General features: G+C 37.4%; 1 protein-coding gene across 2 annotated transcripts; it reads right to left on the minus strand.

The window, feature by feature from the left end:
- Positions 1-6,999: 6,999 nt before the first annotated feature.
- Positions 7,000-13,394, minus strand: LOC131328972 (uncharacterized). 2 transcript variants are annotated; one of them, XM_058361971.1, is made up of 8 exons: positions 13,041-13,394; positions 11,988-12,128; positions 11,753-11,845; positions 11,545-11,671; positions 10,173-10,282; positions 9,625-9,705; positions 7,646-7,725; positions 7,000-7,473 (listed from the first exon to the last, which is right to left on the minus strand). In XM_058361971.1, the coding sequence occupies exons 1-8, from the start codon at positions 13,365-13,367 to the stop codon at positions 7,254-7,256; spliced, it is 1,179 nt and encodes a 392-aa protein (XP_058217954.1). In that variant the 5' UTR covers positions 13,368-13,394; the 3' UTR covers positions 7,000-7,253. The 2 variants fall into 2 exon arrangements, with proteins under 2 accessions (XP_058217954.1, XP_058217953.1); XM_058361970.1 differs by having other exon boundaries at positions 7,646-7,728.
- Positions 13,395-17,865: the final 4,471 nt, after the last annotated feature.

The raw sequence follows: 17,865 nt of genomic DNA on the forward strand, positions 1-17,865 counted from the left end.
TAGAGAATTTTAGCTTATCACCTTTGTAGTATTGTTAAATTCGACAGTGGTTGGTTATCGTGAAGGAAATTGCTGAAGCGCTACCAAAAGGGATGCCGAATATCCCAACTCAGTTGAAATTAGGGCTTCGTTTGTTTCAGTGTAAAATACTGTTAAATTTGAATTTTTGGTGTTTGGTTGTTACCCATTTTAATGATCCAGTTAGAATGCACATGGCTGGGCAATGCAAGAGACAAGGCACGAGTGCTACATGTGTCGCATTGGTGCCTGTACATGTTGGAAAATGGAAGCGTGTCCTTCTTGAACAGAATGATCAACACTTGATCAGTAAAACAACTTACCGAACAAATGGGAGCAAGTCATTTTCAGCTCATTTCAAGGAAAACATTTTCCTTGAAAAAGATTTTACCATATTTAATTCAACCAAACGCCCAAGTTTAGTAAAATTCCCAAACAAACAGAGCCTAGATTTGCAGATAAGGTGGCAGCAGCTCTTGATGCTTCTTCAAAACCTAAATCAATGCACAACCATTTGGAACTGAGCAAGGCTGAACTGGAAAAGTTCATAGTATGTGTACAACGCACACGCCCCAAATGGGTTTGGTTAAAAATTTTGAAAATTTGAGAAATCTACAAGATCCTCTAAACCATTAGAAAACAAAAAGAAATCACTACCCTTTTCACAATGAAAGATGCTACATACACTACCAACAACAATGGGTGTGGTTGTAACATTGTTATTTCAAGATTATCAATAAACCAACATTCTCAAATAATGAATCCATATCTTTATGTATACCACACGTGTAAAATGCCATAATATACTCCCAAGTTTCCAACACTAAATTAGGGGGTGTTTGAGAGCCTATTTTTTGACTTATCAGGGTTTCGGGCGGGGCCGAACATGTGGTTCAGTCGGGTACGGGTTCATTTTTTGAAAAAAATCAGTTTTCGGTTCGGGGCTCGGGGTGCTGTTTTTCTTACCCGACCCGACCCGACCCGACCAAAAGACGACCAATTCATATAGCTTACTTCGGTTTTGGTCGGACCCGACCCGACCAAAAAAATCGATTACGTGGACGGTTATTCCCCCTCCTTCGGTTCGGGTTTGGGGCCCAAAAATTCGTTAACCGACCAGGCGGGTCGGGTTCAGGGCCGAACCCAACCCGTCCAACCCGTGCACGCCCCTAGTGCTTGCGACCTTAATGCGTGTTGTAATAAGAATATCCCAAGCGTAGAGCTAGGTCAGTTGAAAGCACAATACCTGGAAGCCGGGATGGAGCTAGGAAGGGGCCAGTAGGGGCGGTCGCCCCTGTAAAAAGACAAAAAAAACTTTACTTATTATATTTAAAATAAAAAATTTCTATGAAAGTATAGATGCTTGCCCCCCTCTAGTATTTTGGGGGAAAAGAATCAAATGATAGTAAGTAGTTAGTAACCTTGAAATGCAAGGATACCAACGTAAACTTTGTAAACGCTACGGGTTAAATAAAACAAAACATAGTGAGGGTTAACATAGTGAGTACTCAAATATTTAACTTCCAATTTTTACCCACAAAAATCCCTAATCGTTAAGAGGGTTTCATACGTTTTCTTCTCTCTGCCAAAAAAATCTCCATGGCACACCAGACCTCTCTCCCTCTTTCTTGGCACAAGAATCCCACATTGTCAAAACTTTGACGACAGTTTCGAGAAAATAAGAACATAGGAGAAGAGATTTTGAGAACTCTAAGTAATGTTGGTGAAATCTAAATTGTAACTATGAAATGAGTGAATACTAGACTCCGCAACACGATGGAGGATGAACTTTAGCAAGTTTCTAAATCACTTACATGGAGAGGGGTAATGTGAAAAGGTTTGATGCCGATTCTATCATCGATATTTTTAATGATATGAAAGAGCGGAATGCAATTGAAGGTGCCTCGTTTTACTAGATAAGCTGAGGTAAGACGTTAATACTTTTGCAATATATATCAACTCCTGTGGTGGCACTGTTGATAACGATTATCATTTTGTTGTCAGTAGTAATCTTAGCTTTATCACTTTGGATTTTTGTGTTATATTGTTTGGAAGGGGGAAACATGCTAATAGAACTTCCCAGGGAGTAGCTCCTTACGTAGGCTATGTATAATCAATTTCTTTTATATGCTTGCCGCTTTATCTTTTTTAATGTTATTTGATTTTCTATCTTGAAGGTATGGTGCAAAGGTCATCACCGCAACAGGCATCCCGCATAGACATGACACGTTTAAGAGTGCCACGCCACGCCACGCCACATGCACAGCACGAGCACGAAAAAAGTACGAGCACGACACATGCACAACACGAGCACGAAAAAAGCACAGGCACGACACAACATGATTAAAATTTTAAACACATAAAATAATTAATCACAAAAGTAGATGTAAGCTACGTGTACACTCTTTGTCCTATAATTGATGTGTCACAATGTTGATGATTACAAATAAAAAAATATAACATTCATTTTTAAATTTGCAATTGATTGTCGATTGATAGTTAAGTAGGAGCTAACTTAGTTAAAATGTACTCAAACTATAGTGATGCAACTCTTACCTATTTACATTCATTGTATTACGAAATTGCAATTTTCCATAATATTTTGTATTTTTTAGTTTAATTGTTTTATTTTAGTATTTTTATGCAGAATTGGTCGCATATTTTATTTAAATTCTTTTGGGAGCATAATTTATGAAAAGCATAATTATGTATGGAGTAGTCATGTTGCTATTTTTTTATATTTTCGAGTTTTAATGTAGTTTTTTTTTTTTTTTTGTCTTGCATACATGGTCGCCTCTGTGTAGTGAAATTCCTGGCTCCGTCCCTGCCTGAAAGTCCGGGGTCAAATCCATAGGGAGCACACCCATAACTCGTTTGGAAGTTTGCTTGCGTAGAGTTTTTAGCGTTAGAGCATCCACAGTGGGATAAGCAAAATAAAAAGGTTGCTAAGGTTAGCAACATTTTCTAAAAAAAGAGCTCACATTGGAATAATCAAACTTAGCAACCTCTTACCAACCTCTTACCAACTCATCCAATTTTGACTTTTGGATAATCAAAACTAACAATCTTTTGCCAATAATCAAATTTAGTTGTCCATACATGTCCTCAATCAAGTACACCATCATTACATAAAAACCTTCTTTATCTTTCATTTTCAACATGTTTCTAAGAAAAATACTTTTAAAAACAGTTTATATTTTTTTTGCAAAAAAAAATTATTTCAAAACAGTTTTTTTTATTAGAATTTTTATTTCAAAAACTGTTCTTTTGAAAAAACTTTTTCTCGAAAACTATTTTTTTAAATCATAATTTTCAAAAAACTATTTCCTCTTTTTCTAATAACCTGTTTTTATTCATTTGAAAACTATTTTAAAAAAATTCTTTTCTATGTCATAATTTTCAGATTTTTATAAGTTGAAAAGGTGATGTGGCAAATTTTGGTTATTCAATTTTGATTGTACTATTGTGGAGCTCTACATTGCTAATCTTAGCAACCCTTTAAATGGATAACCAAAAAATGATGTGGCAATTTTTAATTATTTCACTGTGGATGCTCTTAGGACCGCTAACCAAAGTTCGGCGTTGAGATGGCCAACTGGGAGATTTAGTAAATGGCTACTTAACCTAGCTAACTATGACTTTTTAACTGAAGATTAAACTAAAGGCTAGGCTTAGGAATAATCAACACCCATAACACAAAGATGAACTTGTTCTTCTCTTTTTAACAAAGGTGTTAAGCTTGTCTAGGGTTTTTTAAGACATTTAAACAAATACTTAGAGGGACATAGCTCCAAGTATCAAATGTGGCAAGTAGCCTAATCCTTGCCTACATTTGATCAAAGAGGTTAACACCTCTAAGTTTTGGTACATAAAATTAATCATAAACCATGCTTAAGCTTAAAAAACGAAATTTACAAGAGAAGAACAAGAACACCCAAGGTTACGGAATGCTAACCATCCCATAACCTAGCCTTGCTACACTACTCAAACATATTGAAAGGAGACATGAAATGAGCTAGGGCAAAGACAAGGTAAAAACTAAACATCAAGATTACTTGAAATAAAGACAAGATCCTTAAAGATGATAGAAACTCTTACAACTTTAATTAAGCACAACCACCTCAAAACCCAACAATCAATGCTCTATTGAAGAGAGATTGAGAGTTGAAGAAGAGAGAGAGGTAGAGAGAGAAAGAGCTGGTGTATTAAAGATAGAAGATACTCTAAAAACGTGCAAAGATGAGTATATATACTACCCCTTTTAGTTACACAAAAAGAAAAAAGAAAAAAGAAAAAAGAAAATAAAAATCTGTAAAATCTGGGGATCTTCTACTGGTAGAAACAGACCTCTTACCGGTAGAACGTCTTCGATGCCAAAAAGGTGTGCTGTTTGAACTGGTTTCCTACCGGTAGGGCCTGACACCCTACCGGTAGGTCTTGAATGGCACAGATTGGTGGCCTTACTGATCTCAATTTGTACCGGTAGGCTCGACCTCCATACCGGTAGGTATTCTGGGCTGGGTCTGCTCTTCACTCAGCTTCATGTTAGGCTTCGGCTTGATCTTCCCGAGGCTTCCACGACGTTACCTCGAGCTAAGACATTGCTCCGTTTGGAACTCTTGAGCTTCCAATCACATGAGAGCGTATCAATGACGTCGAATGCGCCTTTCTCATAGAAAACCTGCAAATACCAAAATGCACATTTCGCGTAATATCATTCAAAATCATAGAGTTATGTGTGCGAGCGTGGCAAAAAATGAGCGAGATAAGCCCAATTATTTACACTATTGTGGGCTTATCATTTAGCTTTTTGGCTTTTTGGTCAAAATGTAGTTTGAATCTGGTAGAGTGTTTGGAAGCCTACTTTTTGACTTTTCATTTTTAGATTTTGTCTTTTTCGCTTTTTTGATTATGGTCAGAATGTATTTTGAATCCTAGTAGGTGTTTGGATGAATATGTACAAAATACATTTTGCAGGAGAAGCAGTGTTTGAGAGATATATAATGAAAATAAATTATAGGTTAGTTTTACCATGTTGCCCTTCGTTGTTTACTAGTGTATTAACGATGTATGAATAATGTTTTTGACTAATTTAAATTTATATTTATATAGTTTTTGGGAACTAAATTTTTCTAGTCTTGAATTTTTTATTTGGTAATTCAAAATAATTAAATATTACCATGTAAGTAGTTCATAGAAATAAGAGAACGATTAAATTAATAATAAAAACAAAAAAAAACACACTTTATTATTAGGAAACAATTAGAAGTACCAACTGAAGGGAATAAAAAAGAACAAACAAACACACGTGTTTGTACACCGTTCACTACTACTAGTTCCAAATTCCAATACATGAGTGAGGGTATTTTTATAATCTAACCGAAAATGGGATAATTCAATAATGCAAAAAGCTCCTCTAGCCCAATTTTTTTACTTCTCCCCTCCTTAAGCAAAATGAGCAAACTCATTGTGCCAAACCTCATTTTGAAAATGAGGTGCCAAACACCCACAACAGCAAAACCCAATAATGAGAAGTAGGTACTCAAAATGTGTTTTCCAAAACACATTTACAAAATGAGCTGCCAAAACACTGATCATGTAAACAAAAATGCTACTGATACAGCAACCCTTGCACAGACAGCACATACAACGCGCTTTTGGGCCTGTTTCGGGTCAAACAAAAATAATCGGAACCGTTCATTTTGTTCAAAATATTTTGTTTAGGGTCCCTGCGAAAATCAGCTCCATCCATTATCGTTAAGGGCATTTACGAAATGTCCATATTTGCTAGCCTAAATTTTGAAGCAAAATTAGACGTTTCGTAAACGCCCTTAACGATATTGGATGGAGCTGATTTTTTGCGGGGAGGCTAAACAAAATATTTTGAATAAAATGAGCGGCTCCGATTATTTTTGTTAGACACGAGACAGACCCAAAAGTGCACTGTACGCACTGTTTGTGCAAGGATTGTTGTACCAGTAGCAGGACTTGTATGTAAAAAGGCAAAAATGAGAATGGGAAAAAGAAGTCACCAAACACCCCCTAAACAAAATAAGCCTGGAATCTCTATAAGTAGTTTTGACTGCACATACACCTGGTCATTAAGTTTAAAATCCCAAAATTAGTCGAGGTACATGCATGTTGACTGTGTGTTTTATGGGCATACACATTTTCCGTGTATACATAAATGTGGACTGCAAGGGAAATTCAAAAACAACAACAAAATTCACCAGGACCTGGTACGAATATTTGTACCCTTAGATATCCTATGTGCCATGAAGTTTCTTTTAGCCCTCTCTCTCTCTCTCTCATCCTAAAAACAAAGAAATGCTACATACGTAACAATTCAAATACAACACCAAACACAACCTCTCATATACATGTGGGGCCCACACCCATTAGGGTTTAGTGTTGTGTGAGAGGTTGTGTTTAGATTGTTGTGTCCCTAAACTTTTTTTAGTTGTTTCAGCTTTTGGTGGCCGTCGTGGGTTCTCTCTCCTTTGGTGGGGCTTTCTCCAATTGGTTTATCCACGCCAGCGTCTTCTCCCGATCTGGTTTCCCCGGACCCAAGCAGTGTTAATAATCTGAAGTTTGGTTGTGAGTTTGTGGTCCCGAATTGGTATCCAGTCCCACTGTGTCCGTGAGAGTGTTAATAATCTGAAGTTTGGTTGTGAGTTTGTGGTCCCGAATTGGTATCCGGTCCCACTGTGTCCGTGAGATTTGCGGGCTTTTGCCATCTCCACCGAGAACCCGTCCGTTGGCGTTTGATCGGCAATCTGTGGCCTTATGACAGGAGGGTGCCGGCAGTTTTGACTTTGTTGGGTAGCAGTTCCGGGGAGTTTTCCACTAGCATTTGTTGGGTAGCAGCTCCAGTCACTTATCTGCTATCGTGTCAAGATTGTTTGGTACGGGGTATAGTCTTTAGACTGTTTCCTTGCCATTGTGGCTTCTTGTTCCATTATTTTGGGGCGAATCTCATCCTTGATATAATGATTTTTTTGGTGATTTATAATATCAATGGTTATCATGGTGGCAAAAAAAGAAAAAGAAAAATTCCTGTGCCGCAATTCTTACAATTGTTAGTAATGTATCAACAGTTGCAACTCAGCAATAAAACAAAAACAAGAAAATCAAAGAGTAAATTTTCCAGATTGTAAGTCGTTAACGATGGGAGAGATCTCAAAAAACTTCCTCCCGCCACAGCCTACGGCCCAATGACATTTTCTGGTCGACTATCAACAGATGTCTCGGTTATGTCTTTCTCTGCGAGTGATTGACCTTCCCATGCGAAGCCTTCTCGCAGTAAGTGCATCTAATAAAGCTCCTAATGCGTCCTCTAATGCTTCAGCCGGTTTATCAAACCCTAATGAGCTTAACTCCTGAAGAGAATGCAGCTCATCGAGGAGGCCAACTACTGCTGCCGCTGTGCATGTTCGGTCCCACGACGGTTGGGGCCTGGTTTCCAAACACGGTAAGTGGTTGGAAGAAAAGTTAATGAAATTGGAAGGATTTCAGGAGAATTCCGAGGGGAAAAAAAAGAGAGATGAAAAAAAAATCCTCTAACAAATTGATACAGTTACGTGCCCCAATGAATGAAAGAGAGATAACAATCGTGTTGATATCTCACCGGAGTTTATGCATTGCAGATGCACCTGTGGCAAGAGATATGCAAGGAAGGTCCTCTCCCCAGACTTCATTTGCTTTGTCCTGCTAGTAATAGACCAATTCACATCAGAATATTCTCCATATAACATCTAGGAAGCCTGGCTGAAAAAATCTGCTGGGTTTTTGATTTGTCAGTTTCACCAAGGAGTAAAAAACTGTGTACTAAAAATGAACGTTTCAAGATTAGCCTGTCAACATTTGTAAAAGCAATTCTGAACTGCCTTGAAAATCTGATAAACCCACAATGCCTCCGTGGTGAACAAACTATTTTAGGGGTTGGAATGGATGTCTTATTCAACCAGCATTACTGAATCCTGCAGAGCCCATTAGCCCTGGTTTCCGTTATGTTCTCACATGCATACAAGATATATGTACTTTCAACATCTATCTTCTAAAAATGGACCATTTTGTGCACAATTGCTAGACATATCTTTTGAAATGGACCAGTACGTAATCTCAGGTTGCCTCCACATTTCTATGAAGTTTAGAATTCAAATAGGATGTATCAATCATGCAGTAGCTGAAGAGCAGACATCCATATGTAACACATGACATTGTTCGAAATGGTTTTTTTCCCCTTGCGTTACCGCAAGGGCGAGAGAATATGACAGTCTCGAGAGCACATAGCAAACGTGGGCGGAAAAAGTTTATGATAGCAGTCATTAGTATAGATTCCCAACCCGAAAACCCTAATATCACTTGCTATTGGCATATTATACAAAATCCGTGGACTATATCCCACTCTCAAAGCATCCTAGCCAGTAATCTAGCCCTAGTATGCATGTGACCAACACTTTTTTATCATGTATTGACATGAAGCCTATAGCAGACATCTATTTTAACATCCATTCTAATACATAAAGGGAGGATCCAAGCTTGGGCTCACTCTTATTTCGAAGCTGTATGGATTTTTCCTTCTTCCAAAAATATCCTTCGGTCCTAATTTATTTACCTCATAAGATACTTTGTACCTAAGATAAAAGTAAGGACAAAAAAGAGAACTCACATCTAAACTATAACTCCACGTTGCCCAAGATCTCATAATTGCTCATTCTTTAAGGGTTCTCATGCATCATACTTTCCACTGCAACTTCTCTCCTTACTATAAGGAACTTTTCCACTGCAATGGATTTCTTTTGCCTCCCCTGGGTCTGGAAGGAATTTCTACGTTAGATAGTTTTTGGGTTCCCGATTTTATGCATAGAGGCAGTTTGACTTGGGCATGCATCCCGTGTGCCTCGACCTCAACTTAAATCACTGCAAACTGCGAAGTGACCTGTAATGGAGAATGAGTGAACTAAACTCGACGTTGACCTGATATTAGATGTATGACCATATAAAAAGCATAAAAGACAAACATACCAACCAATCTATGCATCATGTCCCAAGTAACTGCGATCGGCTAAATTAACCCTTTCTCTCTACTCTATCAAAGGTCTATACAATCAATTCAGTGCCACATCATTTTTTAACCACAATATCCCACGCCTTTCCCTCCTAGCATTTCTATCAATAGTTATATTGTCGCTTTTGTTTCTAATCGGTCATAAAAGACAAACATATAACAGAACAATTAACAACAAGAGCAAATAAAGACTTGTAGAAAATTAGTATGGTCGTTCTTGCAGTCAAGGTCTTCTGTATTCACTTACTTGATTAAGCTCTGAAGATTTTATCTCCATCTTTTTTGTAACCAAAATATTCCCAACTGACATAAAAGGGTTAACTACTACTGTTATATCTATGGCATCAAAACCAAGAATGCAGGAAGAGATATAAACTGGCCCGGTCCAGGAATACACAGGGCATGACAAACACCATACATCAAGGAAGAATAGCAGCATGTGGTCTAGTTATGCACCTATAAACACACCATACTGGAATGCATAATACTGAAAAAAAAAAAAAAAAGTTAGGGAAAGTGTGCTTTGCAGTATGAACCTTCAAACGCCTGAACATTGCAGCAGAGTTGTTCCATGTACCATCAAGCAACACAAAGTTCAGAGGTTTTTCTTCATTTGTCTGTGCAGAGTCAACATGAAAATTACCATGTTGTTGAACTGAAATAAGATGTAAGAAATTTCACATTAAAGTGCACGAAACTACAGTAACAACACCCACAGTCGTGGACACGCGCAACATTATACAAAGAGCATATAGGATCTGAAATTCTTGTACTTTGGTATATGAGTAACCACTTTCAATTACCTTACTGTTGTCCCAATGGACCAAGAACAAGCAAAATGGCCACAGATAGCGCGGATTCCAAAGCATAATTCACATAGCCAACTTGAATGCCATAGTTATGCTTTCGTGGGTTTAAATAAACTTTAAAGACAGTTTCGAATTAACTAGAGTCAACTGATATGACAGACACTATTAAAAGACTTTTTTGGGCCTATTTTTCTTGAAGTAACGTACAAGTAAAAATAGACCTATACGCACAAATCTATCAGCATTTCGAATTACCAAGAAAAAGGAAATAATACCACGTTCGGTATGCATTGTGGACTCGTTGAAGAATCTTGACCAAATGCATCATAAACCGACTGTGTTGGTGCATTCTTATTGGGATAAAGGCACCAAACCTTTTCTTTCCCTGAAATCGACAAAGAAAGAAATTAGATTTCTGCAATCCATGATTAAGTACCAAGGAACTAAAGAACTTCCACTAATCAATGGATGCCAGCAAAGTAGTTGTTCCATGAAGAGGCGTCATATCTGAGTGCCTAAAGTAAGGATAACAACCAGAAATATCAACCTAGTCCAACAATCAAGGCCACTAATTATATTTTCCATGCATTCATGTACTATACTCCACAACACTACAATAGCTTGCTTTTTTGCATACAAATATTATGCACGGACACTATGGGAACTATTGTAATGAAGGTAAACTGCACTCAAAGGCTTAGAGTTACATGCCACAATTGACCTTAAATTGCTATTATCCTAATTTGAATTTTTACACCACCTTTTTATGCTACCTTAGTTCCTTAAGCCCAATAAAACTCTTTAAATTTGACCTCTGGGCTCTAAAGTTGGCTAACAGCTTGGGCTAAAGATTGTTTTTGGGTGCCACCGGGGTGCCCAGCCGTCCTCAACAGACACAATGGTGCTTGATGTGTTTAACCTTAACCTCCAATACCGCCAAAACTATTTTCCTAAATGTTCCAATCAAGCTATTCCCACGCAAAATGTACAATCGTCTAGATGCCAAACTTGTTTACTTGGAACAGATCGAAGCGGAAACCTAAGAATCACTCACACAAACAAGGATATGGACACGTTCACAACCAATCAAATTAATGGAGACACGGATTCAACATTGGACATGGCAAAACTAAAAAGAGATACATATTTTTATATATTTTTTATTGTGATTAATTTGAGTATTGTATCCGCCAACACCCAAACTATTGGAAACCAATACTAACTGAGTACAAATAAATACTAACACTGCTTCTACAAAATACAAACCCCGGAGCACAAGGACGATTTTGTCATAAGTTTTACCCTTGAAATAAATCTTTGAAATTATGAAGCGACATCGCGTCATGTCCCCATGTATCTCACTTGGCGTGTTCCCTACATGTCCCCTATTAAATGCTATTATAAATAATTGGACAAGCCGCGTGGCGTGTCGATGTCCCTGGTGTGTCTGACATGGATACGAAGAACACTTAGGAGTGTCGATGCTTCATAGTACTTAGGAGTGTCAGTGCTTCATAGAAAAACTTACCAAGTACCAACTACTACATTTATTCTATGCACAAAAATGGTAAACATTTATGCAATATATCCTTCATAGTATCGAAAATGGACCAATGAAAATAAATAGCATGAAACATCACTCAATACCTGCAAGCTTGAAAGCATTCCACATGATTTCTTCATGTTCAGCAATTCCATAGATGCACAAAGTTGCAGATTGAACACCAAAAACTTGCCATAACAACTTTCCTGTATTGTTCTGTCGTAAGAAATCCTGCCAAAAGAGAACGTTGTTGGGTGATAGTTGAAGATGTTAAACCAGAATCCCTGCTTGAAAAGAGTACAGAAATCAAACCTTTGGATGCATGTACAACCAGAACCGTATGCCATGACAGAGAGAGAAGGGCACGACCTTAGTACACATGCAATCTTCCAGAGCAAGCCAGCACTAGAAAGTTGCAAACCTTTATGAGAAATTAACTCTTCGGTGATAAATAAAGCTAATTATGATATAAAGAAACGGAACCAGAAAAACTGAAGAACATGTCATAATACCTGATGAAACATGTAGTTCGATAATGACCACATACCTTCTGGCAAAGGTAGTACCTACTGCCTAGCAAGCGACATGCAATTTGTCGAGCTGAAAAGAATTCCATCTTCTTTTCCGAATCACCTAAAGCCTGATATTTTGCTCTATGTTTTTTATCCTCGTGGACCTTGAAGTCTCCCTGTACATTAGCAGAGAGGATTACAGGTATGCATCTAAGAAAGCCTATGAAGTAGAGTTGATTAATACTTTAATAGCATGGTGACCACAGATAATACCCTAAAGTAAAATATGTACAGATTTGTCTCAAATGCAAAAGCTAAGTGAGACATAAACCTCCAACTTAATCTTCATATACATGAATAGAGAAATTCATGTAGTGTTAAGACAAACAGATAAAAATTCAATTTAGTTACTCTTAAAATTACATGAACTCCTTTCATAGTAGCGATTAAGTTGATCCGTTTCAGCAGGTTTTGGATGTGAGGACCGAGGCCCTTGGAGCACACCTGAGCACACGTGCTTGGGTGAAAATGGCCATAGAAAAGGCTGCAGCCATTTTTGGCTGCGAAAATGGCAGACCATAGGGGCACCATTTTTTCCATTTTGGCCAATTTTTAGCAATGACTTAAGCCATTTTGCCGCCACTGGACTTGCTCTACATTCCACATAATCCAAGAGCATAATTATGTGGACTTGTATTCTATTTTTCCTCAAACATCTCCAAGATCACCACTACGCCCCAATATCCACATTGAATTTCTGACTACATTACCAATCTCAACTTGGTCGTGGAAGTGCGGTTGCAGAGGGCTGGAAAGGGCAGTTTTCCCAAGTATTTATCCGGTTTACAAACAGCCAATTCCCCTAAATATGATTGATGTTTTATTATATCAGGTCCCATACCCATTCCCAATAGGAGACTTGCTACTTAAAAATCTCAGCAACATAAATCAAGCAGGAAAATCCCAACAGTAAAAAGAAACACACAAGAGAGTTCTCACCAATAAAAACCAACCGTCACAAATAGTATTTATATAGGCAGACATACACACCAATTGCAACACAAAGAATTGGGTCAAACATATATTACTTTGATTTTTCCACCAAGACCTCCGAAGCTCATCTGCCCGTCCATATCTCTCTCCAAACCCCTCAACTCTTCGACAATCTCCGCAACCATGGCCGGAAAAGGAGAGGCGGTGCCCCAACCCTGCCATTCTTGGAGGGTTATCACGGAGGAAGAATCACCACCATTCCCTTCTCTCTCTACTTGCATGGGAGAGGAGAGAGAAGAAGACCTCGGGAATGTGCAGCTAGAGAGGGTTTTAGGAGGGGAGTCCATGTGGGTTTTGCTGCGGAAGGCAGGGTATGGAACTGGTGAGCACTTGGAGCTCCCTGCCCTTGCAGTGGCGAGCATTTTGTGGGTTTGTGTTCAGTTTTCTTCTGATTTTGTTTGCTTCGGAATTTGGTTTCTTGGGTTGAGAGGTTGGGCCGGTCAGGCCTTTGGGTTGGCAGTGCTTGTTGAATGGTTTTGGACTTTATTTATGGGCCAGAGTCCACTCAAAGAGAGAGAACTCAAATGGAAGTGGGTTAACTGCCACGGCGTCTAGCCCACAACGGTCTCGTACCAAAGATTCAGGGTTTGAGGAGCGTCAACATTACTTGCAGTTAGAGGCAGACACCCGGAGCCCGGAGGTGCATGGCCTGAAAAACTCCGAAAATTTTCACACGTGGTAGTTTCTGCCAAATTTTTAGGTTAATTTGAATATTTTTATGGGATTGGCTCTTGCAAGTTTCTTGAATGAAAGGTCGCAGGAACAAGGAACGAATCCTCCAAAAATGAAATGAGTTCGCAATTACTATCACAAGAAAGCCGCTGGCGGCACAGAACAAAGTAATCCGTGATTAGCAAGTTTTTCGAAACCGGAAAAAAAAATTCTTGAAATTTCTCTATACCAGTGAAAAAGTACCTAAAATTCTCAATTATAACAATTCTCTGTTCACGTGTATAAAATTAAATGGCAAGTAGGTGTATACACATAATCTAGTCTCTTTTGGACCTAGCAAGTAGCAGTATATGTTTTTAGAATACACTTTCGTTATCAATGAAGAAATACATGTGATTTAGGTCCTCACTAGTCGCTAGGCACAAATCCTACGCCCGTCATTGCTTGCTTGTAGTAATCTAATTCACTAATCCAATAATGCTAACTATGACCTAAAAAAAAAAAAACACTCTCATCCATCCTAAACAATGGAATAAAATACTAGTATGATAGCCTCTTGCATTTTGTATTGAAAAAATATTGATAGGCACTTGCATTTTAAAGACACAACGGAAGACGAAATATTCTTACACGTATAATATATACACCTATTTGTAGATGCTTCATATAACAATCTTATTAAAATTATTCACTAATGGAATTTTAGTTAGAGCTTGCTTGTATTTTTTAATTAAAGCAACATCCAAATTAAAGAATATTGTTGCTTTTTTAATTGTTACCTTCGTTGCGCTTTCAAATCAATTCTTGCGGTCCTCGTGAACTTGAGACACATCTAATTCCTATATAACCTTTAAAAAATGATACGAAAAAGATAAGTTAACGAAGATACATTATGCACGGTCATGTGTATTAAAAAAACGACCAATTTTTTTTCTTTTTTCTTTTGTAGAAGTCTCTGTTTGTTGGTTTATTTTTTGTTCATACATGACTACTACTTACGTTTTTGTCTGCTGGAACTTCATTTACTCACGAATTCGTTCAGTACTCCAGTTTTTTTTTTTTTTTTCAGAATATCAGAGGATTAAGTCCCATTATTAGAATACTCATAATATATTTTTTAATATAAAATCCCCATCGGCTGATATAAAAAAAAAAAAGACATTATTTGATTTATTTCAAGACAATGGCGCGGCTCTATGATATGCTTATCTTCATATGATTTGTCGTATGGAGTCTAGATTAACTCAATAGGTTTGACTGGTGTTCAAGGTCCTGCGAATTAGGGATTTGATTCCTCCTAAGTTTTAGCTTCAAATTCTTGCGTGCTATCAAATCTTATCGAAACAACTCATACGGGATTTTGCCTCAGCTTAATTTAATCCCCCTAGTGGATTGAATTGATTCTCCAAAAATTAGTGAAGCTATGCTTATGTAATATGGTCCGGAGATTTTGATTTGCGAAAATATAAATTTAGTTTGGACAATTGTACCCTTGTGAGGGGCAGATGGAAGGGAGTTCCTAGGATGCCCGGCCCCTGCACAACTCCAAATATTATATTCTTTTCGTCTCTTTCTAAGTGTTCACCTTTGAAAATCAAACTTTTTAAGAAGACACATTAATTGCAGTAAAAAATGATTAACTTTCCTCAAATACCTTTCCTATTTAATTGATCTATTTTAGTTGATTCTTTTTTTTTTGAAAGGGTTAGTATAAAAGAAATGACTATATAGGAATTTTACTTAGTTTTACCTATTGACTTTTCAAAATTGACATTTTTTTATGGACAAACCAAAAAAGAAGAGTGGACACTTAAAAATGGATGGAGGGAGTATTTAATTCTACGATTCTTATGCCTCTGCAAGTCCCTTGATGGAAAAAAAAAAAAAAAACCTTAAAATAAATATATATTGTGAAAAGACTCCCTATCAATAATTGTTTTTCGCATGTGTTAAATAATATAACGGCTACATATATACATATGAATTTAGACGTACCAAATAGCAATATATATTTACGAAATGATATTTTTCTTATCACAATAAAAATACACGTACGTGATTCAAGCCGCCGTTAAGTATAATTTTTGCATCCACAGTACTAGCTTGGTGGGTATGAGGTAAGAACAGATCGAGGGACGGATGAGTCCGGGCTAGGCGACCGCCCTATCCATGTCCAATTTTTCAGTAGAATTATAGTAGGCCTTTTTTTTCAAAAACTCTACAAAAAAAAAAAAACAGCCTATACCGGCTTTTGAAAAATGCCGGAAAAGACCCGACAAACGTCGGGAAAAGTTTAGCGGCGTTTTTGCATACGCTGGGACACTGATGTCGGCTTAGGTTTCTGGCATTTAAAAAACGCCGAGAAAGATCTATGGCGGCGTTTTTCGAAAAACCTCGGGATTGATTCATGAGTAAAAATCACCCTTTTGGCGACGTTTTTCCAAAAACGCCGGGAAGGGTCACCTATGCCTGCGTTTTTTGAAATGCCGCTAAAAGAAGCGACGGTAAAACCACTTTTTCTTGTAGTATATAAATGCAAATTCGCCCACCGAACATCGTTTTTTCACCATCTATAACACCCGCCGAACTAGGTTCTTTGAGAAAATAATGCTATTTTAGCAATAATTTTACTTTTACAATAATAATTTCGTTTTTAAAGTGGATAGGAGCACCCAAGATTGTATCTCGTCATAATTATAAATGAAAATTACTAATTGCTAGGTTGATTGAAAATACATATAAAAATCTTTTGTATGGTCTATATATTTTTATACTTTGTGCTGGGGGAAAAAAAGAAAAGAAAATTTTCCTTCATATGTTCACAATTTTTTTGGAGAGTGATTTTCACTCTCTTTTTTTTGATATCCACGCTCCCTTTTTTGTATTTTAGTGTTGAAAATGTGTAATTTTTTTTTTTGCTAAAAATGGGTGTGGATATAAAAAAAGGGGAGCGTGAAAATCATTTTTTTTTAATAGCGTATGTTTGCCCACCCAACTTTAAACTTCACTCATGTCCAGTCCCGTTTTGCACTAGAGGAAACAGTCCTCTTTGGGACCATTCATTGGTAGATCCAATGGTTCAAATTTTTTCACACACACTTTGGCCGATAAAAAATACACTCTTACCAGTAAAAGAGTAAAAATACATCAAAACCGTTGATTGCAGTAATTGAACGATCCCGATGAGAACTATTTCCTCCGGTCCAAATTAAAACACGGACCGGAAAGGATCTATTCCCTTAAACTTCTGTGTGCGTTTCTGGTATCAAGGTTGTGTTCCGGGTTGCCCCCTTAGAGCTCATTTTTGTTTTTTCGTTGCTGTTAGTTCTAACCTAAAATAATCTACTCCTATTTCGGTCGGCACCGTCGTTTAATTTTCCCAAGTAGTTATTATAATTCAAATTAAACAATTAAATTAACGCGTATTCCCAAGTACTTGATGGTTTAGATTTCGCTTTCAATAGCTTTTTAATTTGTTTATTTCATTTCACATTGTTGGTATTTACTACTATATAGATATTCTTCCATCTTTCGGGGACCTGTAATGAGCAAAGTGATCACTACGTACAAAGTGTAGTGAGCCATCGTAGCTATCCAAAAGTATTATCGACAGTTCAGATTTAAAACAAACTCTTCCTTGATAATCTTTCGTGGAAGAGTTTGTTTTAAGTCCGAATCGTTAATTGTTAAAATAGACGGCTGAAATAGCTCACTATACGTTGTAGTGACTTTACCCAGATCCCATTGTTGTGTCCAGTGGCAAATCATCTTTGAAATGCACAGATTCAAACATCCAAATATTAAAGCATTTCATATAATTTTTTAATCGATAACATAGGTATCCGGATCAACATACGTACCTCGACTAATCCTCGGAGAATCCTACAATCGATCCACTAGCAGGTAGAAGGCTCAACTAAAGCACTAGTAGCTAGAGGGCTCAACTAAAGCCGTAGTAAAGTTTCATATGGCTTGGCTCATATGAGTTGACAAGTTATATAGCAAAGTTTCATATGGCTTGGCTCATAGGAGTTGACAAGTTATATAGTTGATGGCGTGGAATATAATAACATTTATTTTATTTTATTTTTTTGAGAAAATCATATTCTATACACTATGTATGGGGAAAGGGAGCGGGGGGTGGGCTTTTAAAATTCAATTAACAAGTACGGTTATTTATGGATATGC

This window comes from Rhododendron vialii, chromosome 6a (assembly GCF_030253575.1).
Source record: "Rhododendron vialii isolate Sample 1 chromosome 6a, ASM3025357v1".
Taxonomy (NCBI): domain Eukaryota; kingdom Viridiplantae; phylum Streptophyta; class Magnoliopsida; order Ericales; family Ericaceae; genus Rhododendron; species Rhododendron vialii.

Excerpts from the sequence above, each read along its gene's own strand:
- LOC131328972 (XM_058361970.1), bottom strand. The coding sequence starts at position 13,367 with ATGCTCGCCACTGCAAGGGCAGGGAGCTCCAAGTGCTCACCAGTTCCA. Across the intron at positions 12,129-13,040 it reads GTCTTGGTGGAAAAATCAAA|GGAGACTTCAAGGTCCACGA; the intron begins GTAATATATGTT and ends GCTAATGTACAG. Across the intron at positions 7,729-9,624 it reads CAATGTTCAGGCGTTTGAAG|CAGGACAAAGCAAATGAAGT; the intron begins GTTCATACTGCA and ends GTCTATTACTAG.